Source organism: Martes martes, assembly GCF_963455335.1.
Source record: "Martes martes genome assembly, chromosome: 8".
NCBI lineage: Eukaryota > Metazoa > Chordata > Mammalia > Carnivora > Mustelidae > Martes > Martes martes.
Genome location: NC_137895.1, coordinates 116,593,960 through 116,612,228, shown reverse-complemented (window position 1 = coordinate 116,612,228; position 18,269 = coordinate 116,593,960). Strand labels below are relative to the sequence as shown.

At 46.6% G+C, this 18,269-nt stretch overlaps 1 protein-coding gene across 1 annotated transcript; it reads left to right on the top strand.

Annotated features, from left to right (window-relative positions):
- Positions 1-6,330: 6,330 nt before the first annotated feature.
- UCMA (upper zone of growth plate and cartilage matrix associated) lies at positions 6,331-17,396 on the top strand. The gene is made up of 5 exons (XM_080810492.1): positions 6,331-6,669; positions 7,012-7,077; positions 7,179-7,274; positions 11,466-11,564; positions 16,484-17,396. The coding sequence occupies exons 1-5, from the start codon at positions 6,513-6,515 to the stop codon at positions 16,579-16,581; spliced, it is 516 nt and encodes a 171-aa protein (XP_080666618.1). The 5' UTR covers positions 6,331-6,512; the 3' UTR covers positions 16,582-17,396.
- The last annotated feature ends 873 nt before the right edge of the window (positions 17,397-18,269 follow it).

The window sequence follows — 18,269 nt, the reverse complement described above, 5'->3', positions numbered from 1 at the left end:
CCCCACTCAGCAGGGAGTCTGCGTTTCCTTCTCCCCACTCCTGCTCTCCCTCTCTCAAATAAATAAAATCTTTAAAAAAAATTCGGATCAGTCTCTGAATGTGTGTGTGTATATATGCATGTACATCTGTACACATGTATGATCAGTAGATATATATATACTTGCACCAGCAGTTCCCAACCTTAGCTGTTCATTATAACTACCTCAAATGTTTGTAAAAGATATTGGTGCTCAACCTCACATAAACTGAACAAGAACCTTAGAAGTTGGGGTGATGGATATGTTAATTAGCTTGATTGTGATGATTATTCCACAATGCATACATCAAAACAGTTGTACAGGTTTGTACATTTTTCAATTATGCCACAAAAAATCTGGCAAAAAATAAATTCAGGGATTTTTAATCAGCACTTACTGATCACACACACACACACACACACACACACACACACACACACACACAGGTTGAGACCCAGGCACTGTGTATTTTTACAGCACCAGGGAGATCTGAATGTGCAGTCAAATGTGAGGTCCCTATCTCTAGACCTTCAGAGCAAAGTGAATGCACCTTCATCCATCCCAAGGGTGAGAACATTTGAGTCCCTCCATCTGAGGATTATGCTACAGTCCAGAAATTTAGTCTCCACCCTGCTCTACGTTGGGGATCTGCTTTGGCTGCATCTTGGGAGTTTGGTCTTGGGGCGGTGGCCTGGTGAGACTGGGGTTTGTGCTGGAATCCGGCCTTGGTGAGATGTACCCGAGTCTTGCTAGCTGGGTCAAGTCTTTGGTATCTAAAATAGTTGCACTCGATAAGCTGTTATCACGTCGTAGAGCAATAAACCCTTAGCAGTGGACTTCTTCCCCTAAAGCGTCGTTTTTAGGATGGGTTTTCAGCCACTCTGACCAGGATGGTCTTTAAATTCCTGACAGGTCAACTTCTGAGCAGTGAAGATTTGGGCTGTGATACACCAATGACCCCAGACCCCAAAGTGTCACTACCAAAGCATGGGCAGTGCAGGAAATGGGCAGTGGTTCAGTCTCTTAGGTCAAGAGACTGCTGGCGAAGGTGGGAGAAACAAGGTCTCAGCCAGAAGGCTCAGACTTCTGGAGATGGGGGCACAGGCTGCCATGATGGAGGCAAGATAGGAGTGGCTAAGTACCCTGCTCTAGTGGCTGCCATAGGTAGTAGAGCAAAAGTCCTTCACTTCATATCTCTGGTGGAGAGATGGGCCCCGGGATCCTCTCAGTCTAGGGTCTTAAGCCCAAGGTGTAATGAATCTCAGCAATCTTAGTGACCAGCTCTTTCTGGAACCATGAAAAAGAAGCCCAAGGAATGCAGTCAGGACCTGCTCAAGGTTCCCCTTCACAAACCCGAACCACCTCTACACCCCATTCTCTTCCTTTCCTTCCCCTCTCACAAAGAATTTGGCCAGTTTTTGTCATTCAGTGCACCCAAGATCTTTTTATACACTCTACTGAGGCCAGACAAAGTGATTAATTTTCAGAACAGTTATGATCTATCCATTCAAGGCGATCTTCCGGAAAAAGAGGGTCAACTCACCTTTCCCTTACACCAATAACTGACTCTACCATACCCTATTCTAGAAGAATCAGCAAAGCCCGAGAACCTGTTAGTAGAACACCTCTGGTTAGAGCATCTGGTTGCCTACACTGTTATGGCTTCCTCTTGTCAACAACCATTATGACACCATGTGGCCAAGTCTTCGAAAACATTTCCAATTGATACATATCCTTCTCTCACACATATACCCTAACATATGCCCTGCTTTGTAGTCGGTATGGGATTTTCGTTCTTAAAGATTTTATTTATTTGAGAGAGAAAGAAGAAGAAGGAGGAGGGGCGAAGTGAGAGGGAGAAGCAGACTCCCTGCTGAGCATGGAGCTGGACACGGGGCGATCCCAGGACCCTGAGATCACAACTTGAGCCAAAGTCAGGTGCTTAACCAATCGAGCCACCCAAGCACCCACGGTATGGAACTTTTGATGGTGGTTGGGGGTAGTACATCACACAGAAAACAGAACAGAGGTGACAAAGAGAAGAGGTGGACAAAATACAAGGCAAGTTCAGAGGAACAGTGAGTAATCAGAAAGCCCCGAGTTCAGAGTGATTGGCAATACATTTAGCTGGCACAGGACAGGCACTGATCAATCAGAATCAAGGCTGGCTGTGGGAGCAGAGCAGGATTCTGCAGGCTCCCTGCTGGGCCAAACATCACCCCTTTCAAGAATGGATTGTGGAAAGCATGGGTTCTGGGGGAGAGCACGGAGCCCTGGCGGCAGTAGGGGGCTTTGGGAAGATGGCTCAGGAAAGTGGCAACTTATCTACTAACAGGAAAGTATTTTAATATTTTAGTAATAGTATAGCCATCAGAGTGCTTGCCTGCTGATATCAACCCGGACATGGGTGCTCTCCTAGTAGTACTCTATGCAGCTATAGAATGTTCCATGCCTTTTTCTGAATACGGACATCTCCTCTCAGACTTAATTCTACAGGGAGACCTCTAGAAACCATTTTCATGGGGACTAATAATATTCTGTAACATGGGAGGGGAAAAGCTATAAAGAAGTTCCATAACACTCTGGCTAGGCACTTAGAGAAATGAATGTCTTTTACAGAAAAATAAGAAACGAGGAAGGTTTCAGGCATGTCCTGACTCACAAAGCTCGCATTTTCCACACCCAACTGTGTCAACACAGTCAGCTCCGGAGGCACAACAAAAACACTGAAACAGTTTTCGTAAACTGTCACTCTTGCTCAAGAAACAGGTCTTCGCATTCCGTCTAAGGTGTTTTATTCTCACCACTCCTGAGACCTGAGGAGGTAGCAGGAAAAATGCTCATCTATATTTGTTATGGGGACTCCTGAGGAAGTTGAGTTCTGGGGATCCCCTGGTTCCCAGGGTCATGAGTCCCTCTTTTGGTATAATCCTTAATTCTCCCTATTAAATGGGCAGGGGGATCAGGCTCAGGAACATAATTAGTCCATTGAAAATGAAATAACAGGAAAGAACATTATACATATATATATATATATGACCATATATATATGACCCATTTATTTATTTCTAGAGAGACAGAGAGTGTGCGAGCAGGGGGAGAGGCAGAGGGAGAAGGAGAAGCAGACTCCCTGCTGGGTGCAGAGCCTGCCTCAGGGCTGGATCTTATGAATCTGAGATCACGACCTGAGCCTAAATCAAGAGTCAGAAGCCCAACCAACTGAGCCACCCAGGCACCCCAGAGCATAACATATTCTTAATATTAGGTGCAGAAAATGGGCTTTTGCGTATTTGTTTTGGAAGAACACTTAACATGAGCCATAGCATCTAGTGATCTCATTTTATCTGGACACACTGTCCCCAAGGGCCATTTCCACTTACATGAGTCATGCCTGCAGGCCCTGGTGGATCAGGTGATGTGTTGAACCGATGGCCTTGTCAGAGTTAAGATTGTAAAAGACAAAGTTAAACAGGCAAAGAAGACCTTATTCAGGACAATTGCAACAGAGGAGTGGCGCTAAACTCAATTCCACTGAAGCAAGGACCTGGAGGGATTTTAAGAGGTGGGGCGGGGGGAATCTCAGGCCAGCTGCATTTTGTTAACTGCCCTTCACAGTTGGAGCAAGGTGTCCACGGAAGCCAGGTGTCTTTCCTCCCACAGAGATTGGGAGACACGGGTGCTATCTCGTTTGGTATTTTCATTTTGAAAAGAAAGTCCCAAGGTCCCTAAGAAAGACAATCCTGGATTGAAAAAGCAGCACGAGACTAGGAGAAGAGATCCGCATAGATTTCAAAGGGGCAGAGAAAGAATTTACAGTTGCAGTTTTCTAAAGTAAATACTCTAAGAAAAGGGAGTCAGGGGCCCATCATCAGGAAGAAAACTTTCTAAACTTTGTCAAGTTGAGGAGAATGTAAAAGCCAACTTGGCCATCCTCTAAGGCAATCCATAAGTGTGCCACAAAATTTGTTCCTGCTGCTTGAGCATAATCCTGGACCCAGTGATACATTAACTTAGAAATTCTGGGTCCCCATGTGGGTACCTTCTTCTGAATAGCCCACTGAAATAAGCTTATAAATGTTCCCTTTTAATGCCCTCACTCAAGAGTATTTTCACTAACTAATTCAATAAACATTTATGAAGTATCTATTCTGTGCTGGGCATCATTTCCGTAGAGTAAGATAGAAACTTCTCTTCAAAGAGATCTCAGAACACTCGAGAAGGAAGATGAGTAAATGAAGTTGGAAAATATAATGTGAAAGTTCCTCAAAAGTACAAAGGTACCATGTAATCTAACATCTGCTCCTAGGTATTTACCCAAGAGAAATAAAAACGTATGTCCACTCAAAACCGTGCACAAAATGTTCATAACAACCTTATTTATGATAGTCAAAAGGTAGAATCAACCCAAATGCCCATTAAGTGATGAATGGATAAATAAAATATGGCATATGTGTACAATAGAATATTATTCTGTAGCAGGGAGAAATGAAGTACTGACGTGGGCTACAACAGAAATGAACCTTGAATACAGTCACAATGCATCACAGATTGTATGATTCCAATTAGATGGAATGCCCAGAACAAGGAGATCAGAGACAGAAAGTAGATTAGTGGTTACCTGGGGCTTTGGGGGTTGAAAAAATTGGGGAGTGTCTGCTAATGGGTATGGGATGTCTTTTTGGGGTGATGAAAGTGTCCTAAAGTTGATTGTGGTGATGGTTTAACATATTCACAAAATTACTGTTGTGGGAAAATGAGAAGGTCACTGGATTTGCCATTAGAAGATCCCAGAAGTGTCAGATACTTGATTTGTCCAGTGCATGTCCTTCGAACTTCCTCCTGTGTTCTCCACCTCATTGAATGGTCTTGCAATCCAATCACCCAGTTCCCCAAACCAGAAACACGGGACTCATCTGAATGCATACTTCCCAGCCTCTCGCTGCCCCTAGCTAATCAGTTGATCCCTACAGATTCTTTCTTCAGTCTTTTGAAATGCTCTGTCTTCTCCATTCCTGCTCCTCCTGCCTTTTGCTGACACCATCTCCCACCTGGATTAATGCAAAAGCCTTCCCTAAGTCCTAGTGCTTAATTCCTCCCACCCTCCACATCACTAGGATGATAGTGTTCCTAAAAAAACCCTCTTGTCACTTGTCTGCTCAAAATCATTCAATGGTTCATGACTGTGTCATGATAGCAAAAACATATCCAATGCTCCATGTACATCAAGCACCATTCTGACTTTGGATGTGTTACCTCCAATCGTCACATCAGTATGTATGACAAAGGAGGGGAGTAGGCATGGAGAGGTAGGTGACTTGCCCAAGGCCACGCAGCTTGCCAAGGCTAGAGCTGCGGTTGAGTCCAGGGCGCCTGGCCAGGGTCTGTGTTTATAGTCTACACACTAGGCTGCCTCACAAAGATGGAAACCAAACTCCTTCCTGTGACCTCTGTCCTGCCTATCTCCCACCCTCCATGTTCCTGGGTTCTGTTATTATTAAATGGCCTGCATTTCCTCAAAATGGCCTCATTTAGCTTTGCCATGCCAGGCATGACCGAGAAGTTAACTGATGAGACAACTCGGGGACATGACTCCCATGGGTTCCCCTCCTTTCCCTACACCTTCAGGTAGGTGTGGGCTGTGCTCTAAGTCTAGTGATGGTTGCCATTAAGAAAACTCTAAGCAATGTCCAAAGTACAATTCTTCAACTAGTAACAACGAGTTGAGGATTGTTCATAATAAATGACAATGTCAAGAACACATCTCCAAAGGGACTACACTCTGATGGCCCCACAGAGCTCTGATCCCGTTGGTGTTCCCACTTCTAGGAACTCACTTCCTCCCCTACATGAGGTGTGCCTTTGTCTCCTTCTAGAGACACATGCTCAGCTGTGGGCTCTTCACACACTGTGCACTGTTTCCCCTCTGCAGTGAAAGGCGGACTGCCTCTTTTCCTCAGTCTTGAAAGGGCACTGGGACCCCACCACAGAGGTCTGTGTTTTGCTTTACAGTGAACATCAGCTGGGGGATATGTCACAGTGAGGGGCACTCTGGTTACTGTTGTAACAGCCTGTGTGTCTATGTGAGGGTTACCTGAGGGGGTCTTCTAGGCTTTCTGGTACTTCCTTGCCTAATATCTCAGTCAGTCTCCCACTGAGGCCCGCTCCCTTCCCCCAACAGGCTTCAGCCTCTAGGACTAGGGTCCCCACCTCCCCTGAAGCAGATGCCAGGATCTCTTTGAGTCTTTCAAATCGCGGACTCTCGGGCTGGGCATTCCAACAGCAACTCCTTGGGTGCGGAATCCTGGAAAGGCCACTCCAAAGCTGTCTCAGCTGGGGCCGGACAACGACAGGCTCTGCTTCTGTAAAGGTCTGCAGACGCCAAAAACATCTCCAGTGCTCCAGGAGGAGCAGCCAATGGAAGCCGCAGCTGAGACCCCTCCCACGCCCCCCCCCCCCAAGGGGCATCCAGGTCTCCTGCCTCCCTCCCTCCTGGCATGCCTGGCACAGATGTGAGGAATCTGGTGGCTGGCTTCAGGGTCTGTAGAACCCTCTCTGTCCCGTGGTTCCCAAACAGAGCCTCAGCCCTTCCAAAAATGGCCTGGAGACAGCTCTTTCTGGCCTCCTGTCTCTCAGCTGCTTTGCTCCTGACCAGTGAGTATGGAGAGGACTGGTGTTAGGTGAGGCTGTTCAGCTGGTCCAGGTAGAAAGAGGGGGTGTTTACTGTTAAGAGGGCTGTGCCTGGTGAGTATGTGTGAGAGAGTGTGTGTGTGTGTGTGTGTGTGTGTGTGTGTGTGTGTATTGTAACACAACAAAGAAAGAACAGCTTACTTGGTGGTTTCCTGGGGAGACTGCTCTGGGGCTGGAATGTGAGGGTTCCAGGGACCCACACTGGGGCCTGGCAAGTCACAGTGGTGGGGAAGGACTGTTCCAGCCCAGCTCTGGGTGAGGTCTCCCTTTGAGGTAGTGCGTCCCTCACCCTGTGCTCTCCCACAGTGCTGCAGCAGGGAACTGGTGCGTCAGTGGGTACCCGGCAGGTAGCAAGACAAGAGGCCCAAGAAGGTGAGTGCAAGGGCCACCCAAGGGTGCAAGGCGGTAGGCCAGCCACTGCGGTGGCCCTGGCAAGCCTGGGTTGGTTGTGACTGGCCTCTCTCGGGTTTTAGATGTGGAACAGAAGATCTTCATGCAGGAATCAGATGCCTCCAATTTCCTCAAGAAGCGGGGCAAGCGGTCCCCCAAATCCCAAGACGAGGCCAACGGTAAGTTTGCTGGAGGTCTGCCTTTTGCTTGCCCCTCCCATTCCTTTCTCACAGTTCAGCTGGGCTGTGGGGACTACAAGGGGACCAAGGAGGGCCTCCACCTAGGCCATTGGGCATCCAAGTGATGGCGGCTCTGAATTAGGAATTCCACTTTTCCTCAGCTGCAGGTCACATCTTGGACTACACTTACAGGGTAAGGAATGAAAAGGGGCAGTGCTACATCGAAAGCACTTAATAGAGACTGAGATGCCTCCCAATTTCAGGAAGTTTCAAACAGAAGCAGAAATAGGTTGTAGTCAAGAGGGAACACAGTATCTAGGTGTGTGCTTTCTGGGGGTATCAGACAGCACTTCATGCACAACAGCTACCAACAGCACTAGAGGTGGGGAGAGGGCGCCTGGGATTGGGAACTGGGACTGTGGAGTTGGTGACAGCTTCCTCTCCTTAGCCCCAAGTTTCCTTATTTATAAGCCCCTGAAATTGTAGTATTCAGCCAGTAGTGGTTTTTGTTTTCATTTTTGATTTTGGTTTCCAATGCCTCTGGAAGGCTTTTGAGCTTGGAAGTGTGTCTCCCTCTCAGTCTGAAGTAGGCCCTGGCATCCCCTGCCTGGCAGGGACCCTCATTTCCATGACCTGCTGACCCTTGAAGGCATCTGAGTTTTTTGCCCTTGAACTAGATTCTTCCAAGGACTCTGAGCTCTGTCTCTGAGTCTGTGGCTTGATTCATTACTTGCGCGTGTGTCTGAATAAACTCTTTGTGTCCCTTGGCACGCTCAGCAAGGCTTACTTGCTCAGTAAAAATAACAGGACTGTTTTCAAATGATGAAAATGTGTGGAGATGAAATTCCTTTCCCCCAGCCCCCAACCAAATGGATAAGTACGAATCACACTGGGAAAATCTCCAGGCCTCACCCAACTTGAGATTTAGAAGTTAGCAAACATCCAGAAACACAGGAAGGGCTATGATGAAGGCCGGGCAGTTCTTGATGGAAATCAGAGAAGCGGCCTCTTCTTGTGGGAGAGGAGAGTAGTTTCCATCCTCATAAGCTGATTCAGAACCACAAGGAGTGTGATGAAGCCAGAGGTCCCTCCTCAAACAGAAGCTGTGTGTGTCAGTCGTGGGGGTCCGGGACAGCTTGGTGAGGACTTTAGGATGCGCCTGAGGTCACCTGCTGTCCCCTGGGTGAGTCCCGTGCATGGACAGGAGAACAATGCTCAGTTATGTCTCAGGCTGGGTAAAAGGCAAGTGACACAGATAGGCTGGAATCTGGAACCAGGAAACAGGCACCTGACATCTCTAAGCTTCAGGGTGAAGATGCAGGAGGTTCCGTTAGGACGACAGGAGGCACTCAGAATGAAATACAGAACCTGAGAAGGGATGTACACGACGCACGGTGTCGGCGTGGCATTTTGTCCGAACACTTAAATTGTTCCTAGCCCCTGCTGAGTCAAGGGTCCCATTTGTCGTACCCCTAGAAAGGCAATTTGGGAAGACGGCTTCTTTTTTGAAGTCCATAGAAATGGAAGATGCTTCTTTAGGAATTGGTGATGGCTCATTAAGCACTTGCTTCCTACACTCCAAACCCCTTTCTCTCCCATCCCCATGGGGTTTCTGGGACCTGGAGCAACATTGGAGCTCAGGGTGGGTCATAAGGGGGATGGTAAGGCGAAAGGTGTGTTCTGGGCCAAGTAGTGAGTGTGGGCTCTGGTTTGTCCCAAGCTATGTCTTGACCAACTGTGTGACTTTTATTAGGTCACTGAATCTCTCTGAGCCTCAATTCCCTCCTAAGAAATGTGTGGATATGGGGCAAGGGGGGTAAGTGTGGGGGAAGGAATGGAGAACAAATTCCTTCTGCCAGACTCAAGAGTCCTACAACTATATCGGTAAAGACATAGTGTGGGAAAGGCGTGGGATTTACCTAAGAAATCTGCACTGAGACCAATTCACAGAACTCGGATTTTTTTACTCTGAGTTAAATAAAATAATATAATATAAGTAACAAGTATTTAATTAATTCACTTATTATTGTAGGCCCCTTAACTTTCAACCATTTCAGATGGTTCATGGTATTAATTATTGCACAAAGAAACGCTCTGTTGTTTGTCCTAGCACCACTGTAATACGGGGTGGGGCAGGAACCCAATGGCTTCCTCACTTTCTCTGTTCCATCATCACTGGTCTCCTGACTTCCTCCTGCACAGCTAAGCTGATGGACACAACGGCGCCTCGGTCTCCCCTCTGATGTGATCATACCAGAGGAGTGTGAGGTGTCCTTGAGGGACAGTTCTTCCTGCACCAGACATGGCCTTCCTGCTGTTGTGGATTTGTCCAGTTGAAAAGCAATTATCTTGATACTAAGAGTTTTCAATAATTTCCTTCAGACGACCAGAGCTCCCATACCAAAGAGGTCAAGTTTTAAGGGTAGAAATAGATGAACCTGGAAACTATTTTACACCAAAAGATCTCCCAATCTAGAAAGATTTTTTCCAGGCTAAATTGAAGCAAGTGAGGATCAGCTGCACCTACTGGTGAAGTGTGATGTGGTGTTTGGGCGGGGTGAGGGGACAGAGGTGATTCCCACTGGGGCTCAAGGTGTTGCCGGGGGCTTTGCCAAGGAATGGTCACCATATTTATACGTTCTTGGTGACAGTTTTCACTTATCACTGGGGGTATTTCTTCTGACCACAGAGGTATACACCCCAATGTTACCATGTCCAACTCTTGGTTTCAGCTCAAGGTCATGGTCAGGGTCATGAGATCAATCCCCACATCAGGCTCCATGCTCAGCGTAGATTCTGCTTGAGATTCTCTTTCCCTTTCGCTCTTCTCCTCTCCCTGTTCTCTCTCTCTAATAAATAAAATCTTTTTAAAAAGTTTATAGCCAACTTTACTAGAATGCATTGCTTTACAAAATAAGGGATACCAGAAGTAAGTCGGTATCTTCAACATCAGGAAGTTTACCTGATCATCTCATATTCTGCACCAATTCCCTATTGCTGTGTGCCAATGGACCCCAAATTTAGCAACTTAAAACCATATTTACTGTCTCCTAAGTTGCTCAGCAGTCCAGATATACCTTAGGTGGGGGCCTCAGGCTCAGCACCTATCCCAGGCTATAGTCCTCTCAAGGCCCAACTGCAAGATCTGCCTTCAAACAAGCCTCAATGCCTTGCTGACTATCCGTCAAGGCCACCAGTTCCTTGCCATGAGTGGGCCTCTCCATAAGACCACTTACAACATGGTAGCTGGCTTTGCTCAGAACGAGATGCCCAAGAAGAAAACCACATTCCATTATGTCTGCCAACTTCTGTTCATTAGAAGAGTCATTAAGGCCAGCCCACACAAAGGGAAGGAACAGCCTAAGGACACATGGATACCAAGGATCCTCTCAGATCTTCCTACCTCATTTTATCATCCCCAACATCACTGTGCCCTGTATACATTTCTATCACAGCAGCCATTCTGCTGGGTATGACATTTTTGTATTTTTCTCCTTATCAGGATTATAGGCCTCTAAAATAGAGGGACAGAATCTTTCTTACTTGCCTTTTTAATCTGTTCGTGGCACACATTTTGGCTGTGACAGCTGCTCAAAGATGGACTTGAAGGTATTAACGTGAAATTAACTTTACTGTTTTAAAATGATTTTATTTATTTATTGGAGAGAGGGAGTGCATGAGAGAGAGAGAGAGAGAGAAAAAACACGGGCAGGGGAGGGGCAAAGGGAGAGGGAGAAGCCCAACGGGAGCTTGGAGCCCAAGGTGGAACTTGATCCCAGGACCCTCAGATCATGACCTGAGCCAAAGGCAGATGCTTGACTGACTGAACCACCCAGGCGTCCCCAGTGTGAAATAAACTTTAAGTTCATTATTCCTCCTAGAATTCATTTCTAATCATTGGATTTCTAGTTTCTAACTAACCTAGTATACTCAGATACACCACTAATTTTATGAGTGAAGCTAAACTGCTTTTCTCATTTGCAAAACATGGTGCTTGGATGGGGTGAGTTCCTGGTTCCTTCAAGTTTTAAAGTCTGTGCCAGGAGTAAACCGTCTTCGTGAAGCCCCCCAAACCACCTCTCCCCACCAGGTTCAAGTTTCTCAGGCCAAATGATCAGTGTTCCTGTTCCCCTAAATGCATGCCTCTGCCCCCATTCTTGGAGGCAAATCTTGCTTCTTGCCATTTCCCAGCGGAGAACAGACAGAAGCTGCGGGCTGACGAGCTGCGGAGAGAATATTATGAGGAACAAAGGAACGAGTTTGAGAACTTCGTGGAGGAGCAAAATGATGGTAAGAGCTCTTCAGCCAGTGTCTTCGGGGAAGTGGGCCTTTGGGGGAAAATAAAAAGTTGCTTCCACTTTTCCCTAAATTTGAATTAGAAGAGGGAGTGGTAAGAGAGGCTCTTTCCTCAGTTCACATCTACTGGAGTCCTGAAGGAAGAAAGTCACACAAATGGCTACAGAACTTGAGGAAGAATAGAAGAGGACATAACACCTAGATTTCCACTGGCTCGGGGAATTTTTGGCTGATCATATCTTCTCCCACTTGGGGACTGAGGTAGTGGCCTGTGTTCCCTGTCTTAGTGCCTATGCTAGTGGGTTAGCTCTGGTTACAGGTGTGTTGGAAAGATTTCAAACTCACTTTCAACTCCCCTGGATTCATAGCAACAAAACAGCTCTAGGAACTACTCATTCTGGCTTCCATTCACCTATTCACTATCATCAGTATCTTTTTTTTTTTTTTTTAAAGATTTAACTTACTTATTTGGCAGAGAAAGAGCACAAGCAGGGGGGAGCAGCAGGCTCCTCCCAAGCAGAGAGCCTGATGTGGGGCTTGATCCCAGGACCCTGGGATTATGACCTGAGCCAAAGACAGACGCTTACTAAATGTCTAAGCCACCCAGGCACCCCTATAATTAGTATCTTATCTGACTGTTGTAACCAAATCAGGAAATCTGACCTCAGAAAGCAACTCACCCAGTGTTGGGCACGATCTAAGTTTTATAGGCTTTGCGCAACTGCTCTTGACTTTCCTAAGCCTCGGCTTTGTGTCAGCGTCTCTTGCCAGCAAAGGACACACTTGATTCCCTGCCTCAGCCCTAGGGCAGATAAGGCTCCTGGCCCTGCTCAGGCAATGTTGATTTCACCAAGGCCTCAGAGGTGAGAGCTGGGTGTGGGCTTGGGCCGGGGCAGAGGGAGGTGCTGTTTTTGAACCAGACTCCACGGCATGGGATGGCACTTTGCATCAATTAAGTGTCCTCAAGTGTCACTCAGACCAAAATCCCATAGAAATACTTATTAGGGCTGAGGCTAGCAGGCTAGAGTGTATATTTATGTTTATTTCTGTTTGGTCTTTCCCCCACACTTCCAGAAGGAAATGTTCCTGGGCAAGCTCCCGAATGTATATAAGCTTGGACAAAAGGCCCCAGTTTAGGTGACCTTTGCTAGAGAAAGTCCATGATCTTCATTCTGATGTCATGAGCCTCCTGGCTTGTACGCTCTGGTTGATTTGGGAGGTAACATTCTCTGAGGGCTTCTCTTGAGAACAGGATAAAATCACCAGGTACTCAGGGGTTGCAGGTCATGCCCACTGGCTCACAGGTGGCACCTGAGCCCTGCAAACAGGTGGTGGGCTTGGACCCCACCAAATCAAGCTTTCCAGGGAACATCCTGGGGGGTAGTGCTAGGATGTTGTAACTCAGAGGCAAATTATTTCTGTTGGACAGTTGTTTACCTTGGTGGACACTTTGGGGAGAGGCATTTAAAATATGAGTATGTGGCCTGAAAAATTCCTTCAGGGTTTTTTTGTTTTGTTAGCTCACTGTATTAATAATAGGACTTTATTTTGAGCATTTGTAAATGTTTCTAGTCCCCATACCTAGCATCTGGTTGGAGAACACTCACTGTTCTCCCTTTCACAATGAATTAGGGTGAGGGGCCAGCACTCAAGGGATGACCAGTCCTCTACCAAAGCCAGAGAGATAGCAATGGGGGGGGGGGGCTGAGGCCTTGCCCACAGAGATGAAGACCCCTGGCCAGGCCACAGGCCTACAGGAGTTGTAACACTGGAGCTATTGTCACTGGTTGAGCACCGGCTCTGTCAGGCGCTGCTCTGAACCACCCAACACTTATACCCAGCCTCTCGGGTCTTAAAAATTTCTGTTTTTGTTTTAAAAACTCAGGCTTAGAAAGGGTGCCTGAATATCCAAGGTGCCATGGCTAGTCAGGGATTTGAACCAAGGTGTTTGCCAGCCAAGAAGTGTTCTTACAAATGAAGGATGATCGGATGTATGGAGGTCTTGGGGGACCTTCTTCCATCTGGGAATTAGTCCCTGCAGTGGGATGGAGTGAGGAGTGAGATAAGGAGAGCATGCCCTCCCTGTCCCAGTGCCCCCGCAGCTGGATAAAGAAAGGAGGCAGAGGTGGAGCAGGTCCAGCCTGCCAGAGGGTAAATGTTGATGTGAAACATATTTCAATTCTCCTCCTCTGCCCTCACCTCTGACCCCTCTGAGCGGCAGCATCAATTGTGGTAGCCGGATGTTGAAACCTCTCCTCCAGGGCAGCACATTCAGTCCTTCTCTGATGCCCCCACACACTCCTCAGTCAGGACCCTGTTTTTTGATTGGCTGTTTTTCATCTGACCATGTCACCTATTCTCAGAATAAATGGCAGCAGCTGCAGGTTTGTCCCCACCCCTTAAAAACAAATGCTAAGGAATGACTGTGGATAAATGAAAGGCCTAGGATTTCCGAAGGCGTAAGTTCAGGCAGGTGACCTTCCCGAGAGCTTGAGAAGCCAATCTTGCAGACCCATCAGCCCATCCGGGACACCGGAGCTGTTCTGGGAGAGCTGTGGCTCCTGGCTATTTCTCTACTCAAAACCCCTAGTTTGATGAGGCAAAGATGCCTTTATGCCTTTGAGTTCTGAGTCTGGAAGTGTCAGGATAAACAGTGTGTTGAGCCCCTACCCCTGAGGTCTGTGTGGGAGCCAAAGTCTGCTTCACCTTCAAAGCCAGAAGCCGGGGCACCTGGGTGGCTCAGTGGGTTAGAGCCTCTGCCTTCGGCTCAGGTCATGATCCCAGGGTTCTGTGATCGAGCCCTGCATCGGGCTCTCTGCTCAGCAGGGAGTCTGCTTCTCCCCCTCCCCTCTCTCTGCCTGCCTGTCTGCCTACTTGTGATCTCTGTCTGTCAAATAAATAAAAAATTAAAAAAAATATTAAAAAAAAAAAAAAGCCAGAAGCCTGGGTCAGCCCATCTGGGCTTGGCCACATGACACCTGGCTTGGCTAAACATGCTCAGCCACAGGTGGTCTCTTACACAAAAGCCACGCTGTTTGGGCCTTTGCCAGGGAGAACTTCCCTTTGTCTAAGTGAAATGGTATATGAAGAAAGCGGCATGACCTAGAGAAATAAAATCAATTCCTATGCCAAAATCATGCTCTCAAGATTGGCAAAGAGTAGCCGATCTATCTGGCCTGAGAAAGATCAGAAGACCCAAAGCTCCAGCCGGGGCCTGACTCTAAGCTCCAGACTGTCCTGGGGTACTAAGTCCCAAAGGCAATTTCCAGCATCAAGGGTAGCACCGACTCCAAGCTCACAGAGGAAGGAAACATACACAGCAGCCATGATGCCTGAATACCCAGCTGTAACAAGGGGTCCTTCTTGTCGAGGGCATCTGCTCTCAAGGGGGCTAAGGACCAGACAGACACACATTTTCTCTGCATCCTGATGTTACCAGGTTGTCCTGTTCGCCCAGTGCTCCAGAGAATGAGGTTCACTAGCACCAAAGTCAGGTTCACAGGCTTTTTGGTGGTGAAGCCCACATTTGGAAGAAAAAAAAAAAAGTACAACTTTCGGGGGTCTGAATCCTTGATACCATTTTTTTCTGTGAGAACTTCCTATCCTCCCAACATTTTCCACAAATACTTAAAAACTGTGGTAAAATTTACATAAAATCTGCCATCATCACCACTTTTAAGTGGACAAGTCAATGACATTTGGCTCGTTCACACTGTTGTGCCACCAGCAAGACTATGGATTCCTAGAACCCTTGCATCACCTCAGAGAAGAACTCTACCCATTATGCAACAGTTAATTCCCCATTGCCCACAGTCCCTGCTCACCTCTAGTACATTTTGTTCTCTACCAATTTGTCTGATCTAGGTATTTTATAGAAGTGGAATCACACGGTACACGTCTCTTTGTGTCTGGCATAGACACATAAACACTGAGCGTGTTTCAAGTTTCACACATGCTGTAGCATGTTATTAGAACTTCATTCCTTTTTATGACTGAGTAATACATATGTATGTGTGCGTATTTGTATAACTTTTTGTTTGTCCATTCATTTGTCCCTGTTTTCACTTCTCTTAGGTATATATATATGGGAGTGGAATTGTTGGGTTATGTGGTAATGCTGTTTACCTTTTGAGGAGTCTTATGGTTGCCTTTTTATACACTGAGGGACTTGCAAAATCTGCTAGTGCTTTTATCGTCCTTAACAAAAACAAGCAGTGTGGACTTGGCATCAGGGGCGTAATCCTACAATTGAACAAAGTTGTTACTCAGAGACATGTCTGATTAAAGACAGCAGAATCAAGACTTTCTTACTAAAAACTCCCTTCTGTTCTTTTTACCCTTTTACTTGGAAAAATTTCAAACACATGGAAAAGTATAAAGTTCAGTGAACCCCCATATAACCACCATCCAGAATCAACGATTATCAAACTTCACTCCACTTTGCTTAACCCACTCCCTTTCTGGATAGTTCTTAAAACATAATTTTACTTTTAAAGCCTGAGAAAAAATTACTCATAATGCCATCACTTGAAGTTGACAGTTATTTCCTTCCATGATGTCATTTTTTAACCATAAAGTCTGTTGTCTCTTTTCGTTACTGTTCTGTTCTCTTTGTGCTTCATTTTTTGTTGTTACCTCTCCCCGCTTTGCGGGCTGTGTAAGGGAAAGAGCACAGGCTGGGACATAGGTCTTGATCTTGACTCTACTGGCTACCAGCTCTGTCTCCTGACTGGGCTTGGCACCCAAAGTGACCCAGCATTCTGTCAGGTCTTTTAACTCAGACATTCTGTCTGAGTAGGTAGTAGTACCTACAGGGTAGGTAGTTTGGATAGATGGCTGCCAAGAGCTTGGTGGCTCTCCTCAGATCACAGTCCTCTCCATGCTAACATGACAATTTTATCTCTGTTACCCAGAACAAGAAGAGAGAAGCCGGGAAGCTATCGAGCAGTGGCGCCAGTGGCATTATGATGGCTTGTACCCATCATATCTCTATAACCGCCACCACATCTGACCTCATCTTGACAGACCACGGTGGAGCCTGAAACTCACATACCCACCCCAGGTGTTTGAACAACACTTCCACGTGAACAGGCCCCTTCAAAGGGTCTCAACTTGGGGCCTGCTGTGGTAAACACACATGCCTTTTGCTCTAATGGATTAAGATGCCCCGGCTTTCGCTTCTTTGCAGATGATTTTCTGAGATGGGCTAACACCTGTGGGGCTTCCTAGCACCAAACCCAGTGACTTCCCCTTACTTAGCCATTGTTCCCATGGTAAGACTCCTGTCCTGTAGAACAATGCAAAGGATCGCAGTAAAGAAAAAAGATGATGTTTGCTTACAGCTTAGAAATAAAAGTGCTGAGTCATCACTGTGTATCATCTTCTGAAATCTCAAACCGAGTCACGCCAACTTCTCTCCCTGAGCCTGACTGACCCATTATTCTCACTGACTTAGGCATCTGAAAGCCTGAACTCAAGGGACATTGCTCATGATTTTCTCAGCCTGTCTCAGCAAGTCACACAAGTGAAAGAGAAATGTTAACACAATTGTTTAGGTTAAGACCATTCTCCAGGACTGTTACTGAGCCCAGATGCTTCCTCACATCTCTGAGGAGTCTCAGGGTTCAACTGTGGTTTCTTAACTACATTGAATCAAAAGGGAGGGTTACAGCAAGGCCAGCTGTAACCAAAACTATAAAGCAGAAGAAATTTAGCTTTGGTATTACTTCATTTTCCCTCCTAGTGCCCATAGGCCTTAGCTTAAGACTGCCATAGCATTGTGTAACAAGCTGGGTGGCTTCACACAATAAAAATGGATTCTCTTACAGTTCTGGAAGGTGGAAGTTCGAATTCAAGGTGTCAGCAGAGCCATGAGTGCTCCTTTCTAGGGGAGGATCCTGCCTTGCCTGCTGCAGCTTCTGGTGGTTCCAGGACTCCCTGGCTGGTGGCAGCGTCACTCTGATATCCGTCTATTGTTACAGGGCCTTTTCTGTCTTCACATCATCTTGCCTCTATGTGTATGTGTCTCTTCTCTTCTTGGTATCACTTTTTTTTTTAAAGTCAACCCTACACTCAATGTGGGGCTTGAACTCACAAACTCAAGATCAAGAGTCACATGTTCTACCTTCTTTTAAGGACACCAGTCATATTGAATTAAGGAGGGAGGGGGACCCAACTCAGTTTCTAACAGTGTCCCTTTCTTCTCTCCCGACCGCCCCACTGCCTGCCCCAGAATCACCATCTATCTTACTTTATCCTTGCTCTCAACTACCCTCAGGAATTCCCTACTTAGAATGCAGAACAATCAAGAACAACTACAACAGGCACTTCTGTGGGGACACAGTGCATTAGAAGATAGAGGACTCTAGCTGAACTACAACCACCCTCTCTCTTTTTTTTTTTAAATTTCTTTTCAGCATAACAGAATTCATTGTTTTTACACCACACCCAGTGCTCCACGCAATACGTGCCCTCCTTAATACCCACCACCTGGCTCCCCCAACCTCCACCCACCCCCCCCTTCAAAACCCTCAGGTTGTTTTTCAGAGTCCAAAGTCTCTCATGGTTCACCTCCCCTTCCAAATTCCCTCAACTCCCATCTCCTCTCCACCTCCCTATGTCCTCCATGTTATTTGTTATGCTCCACAAATAAGTGAAACCATATGATACTTGACTCTCTCTGCTTGACGTATTTCGCTC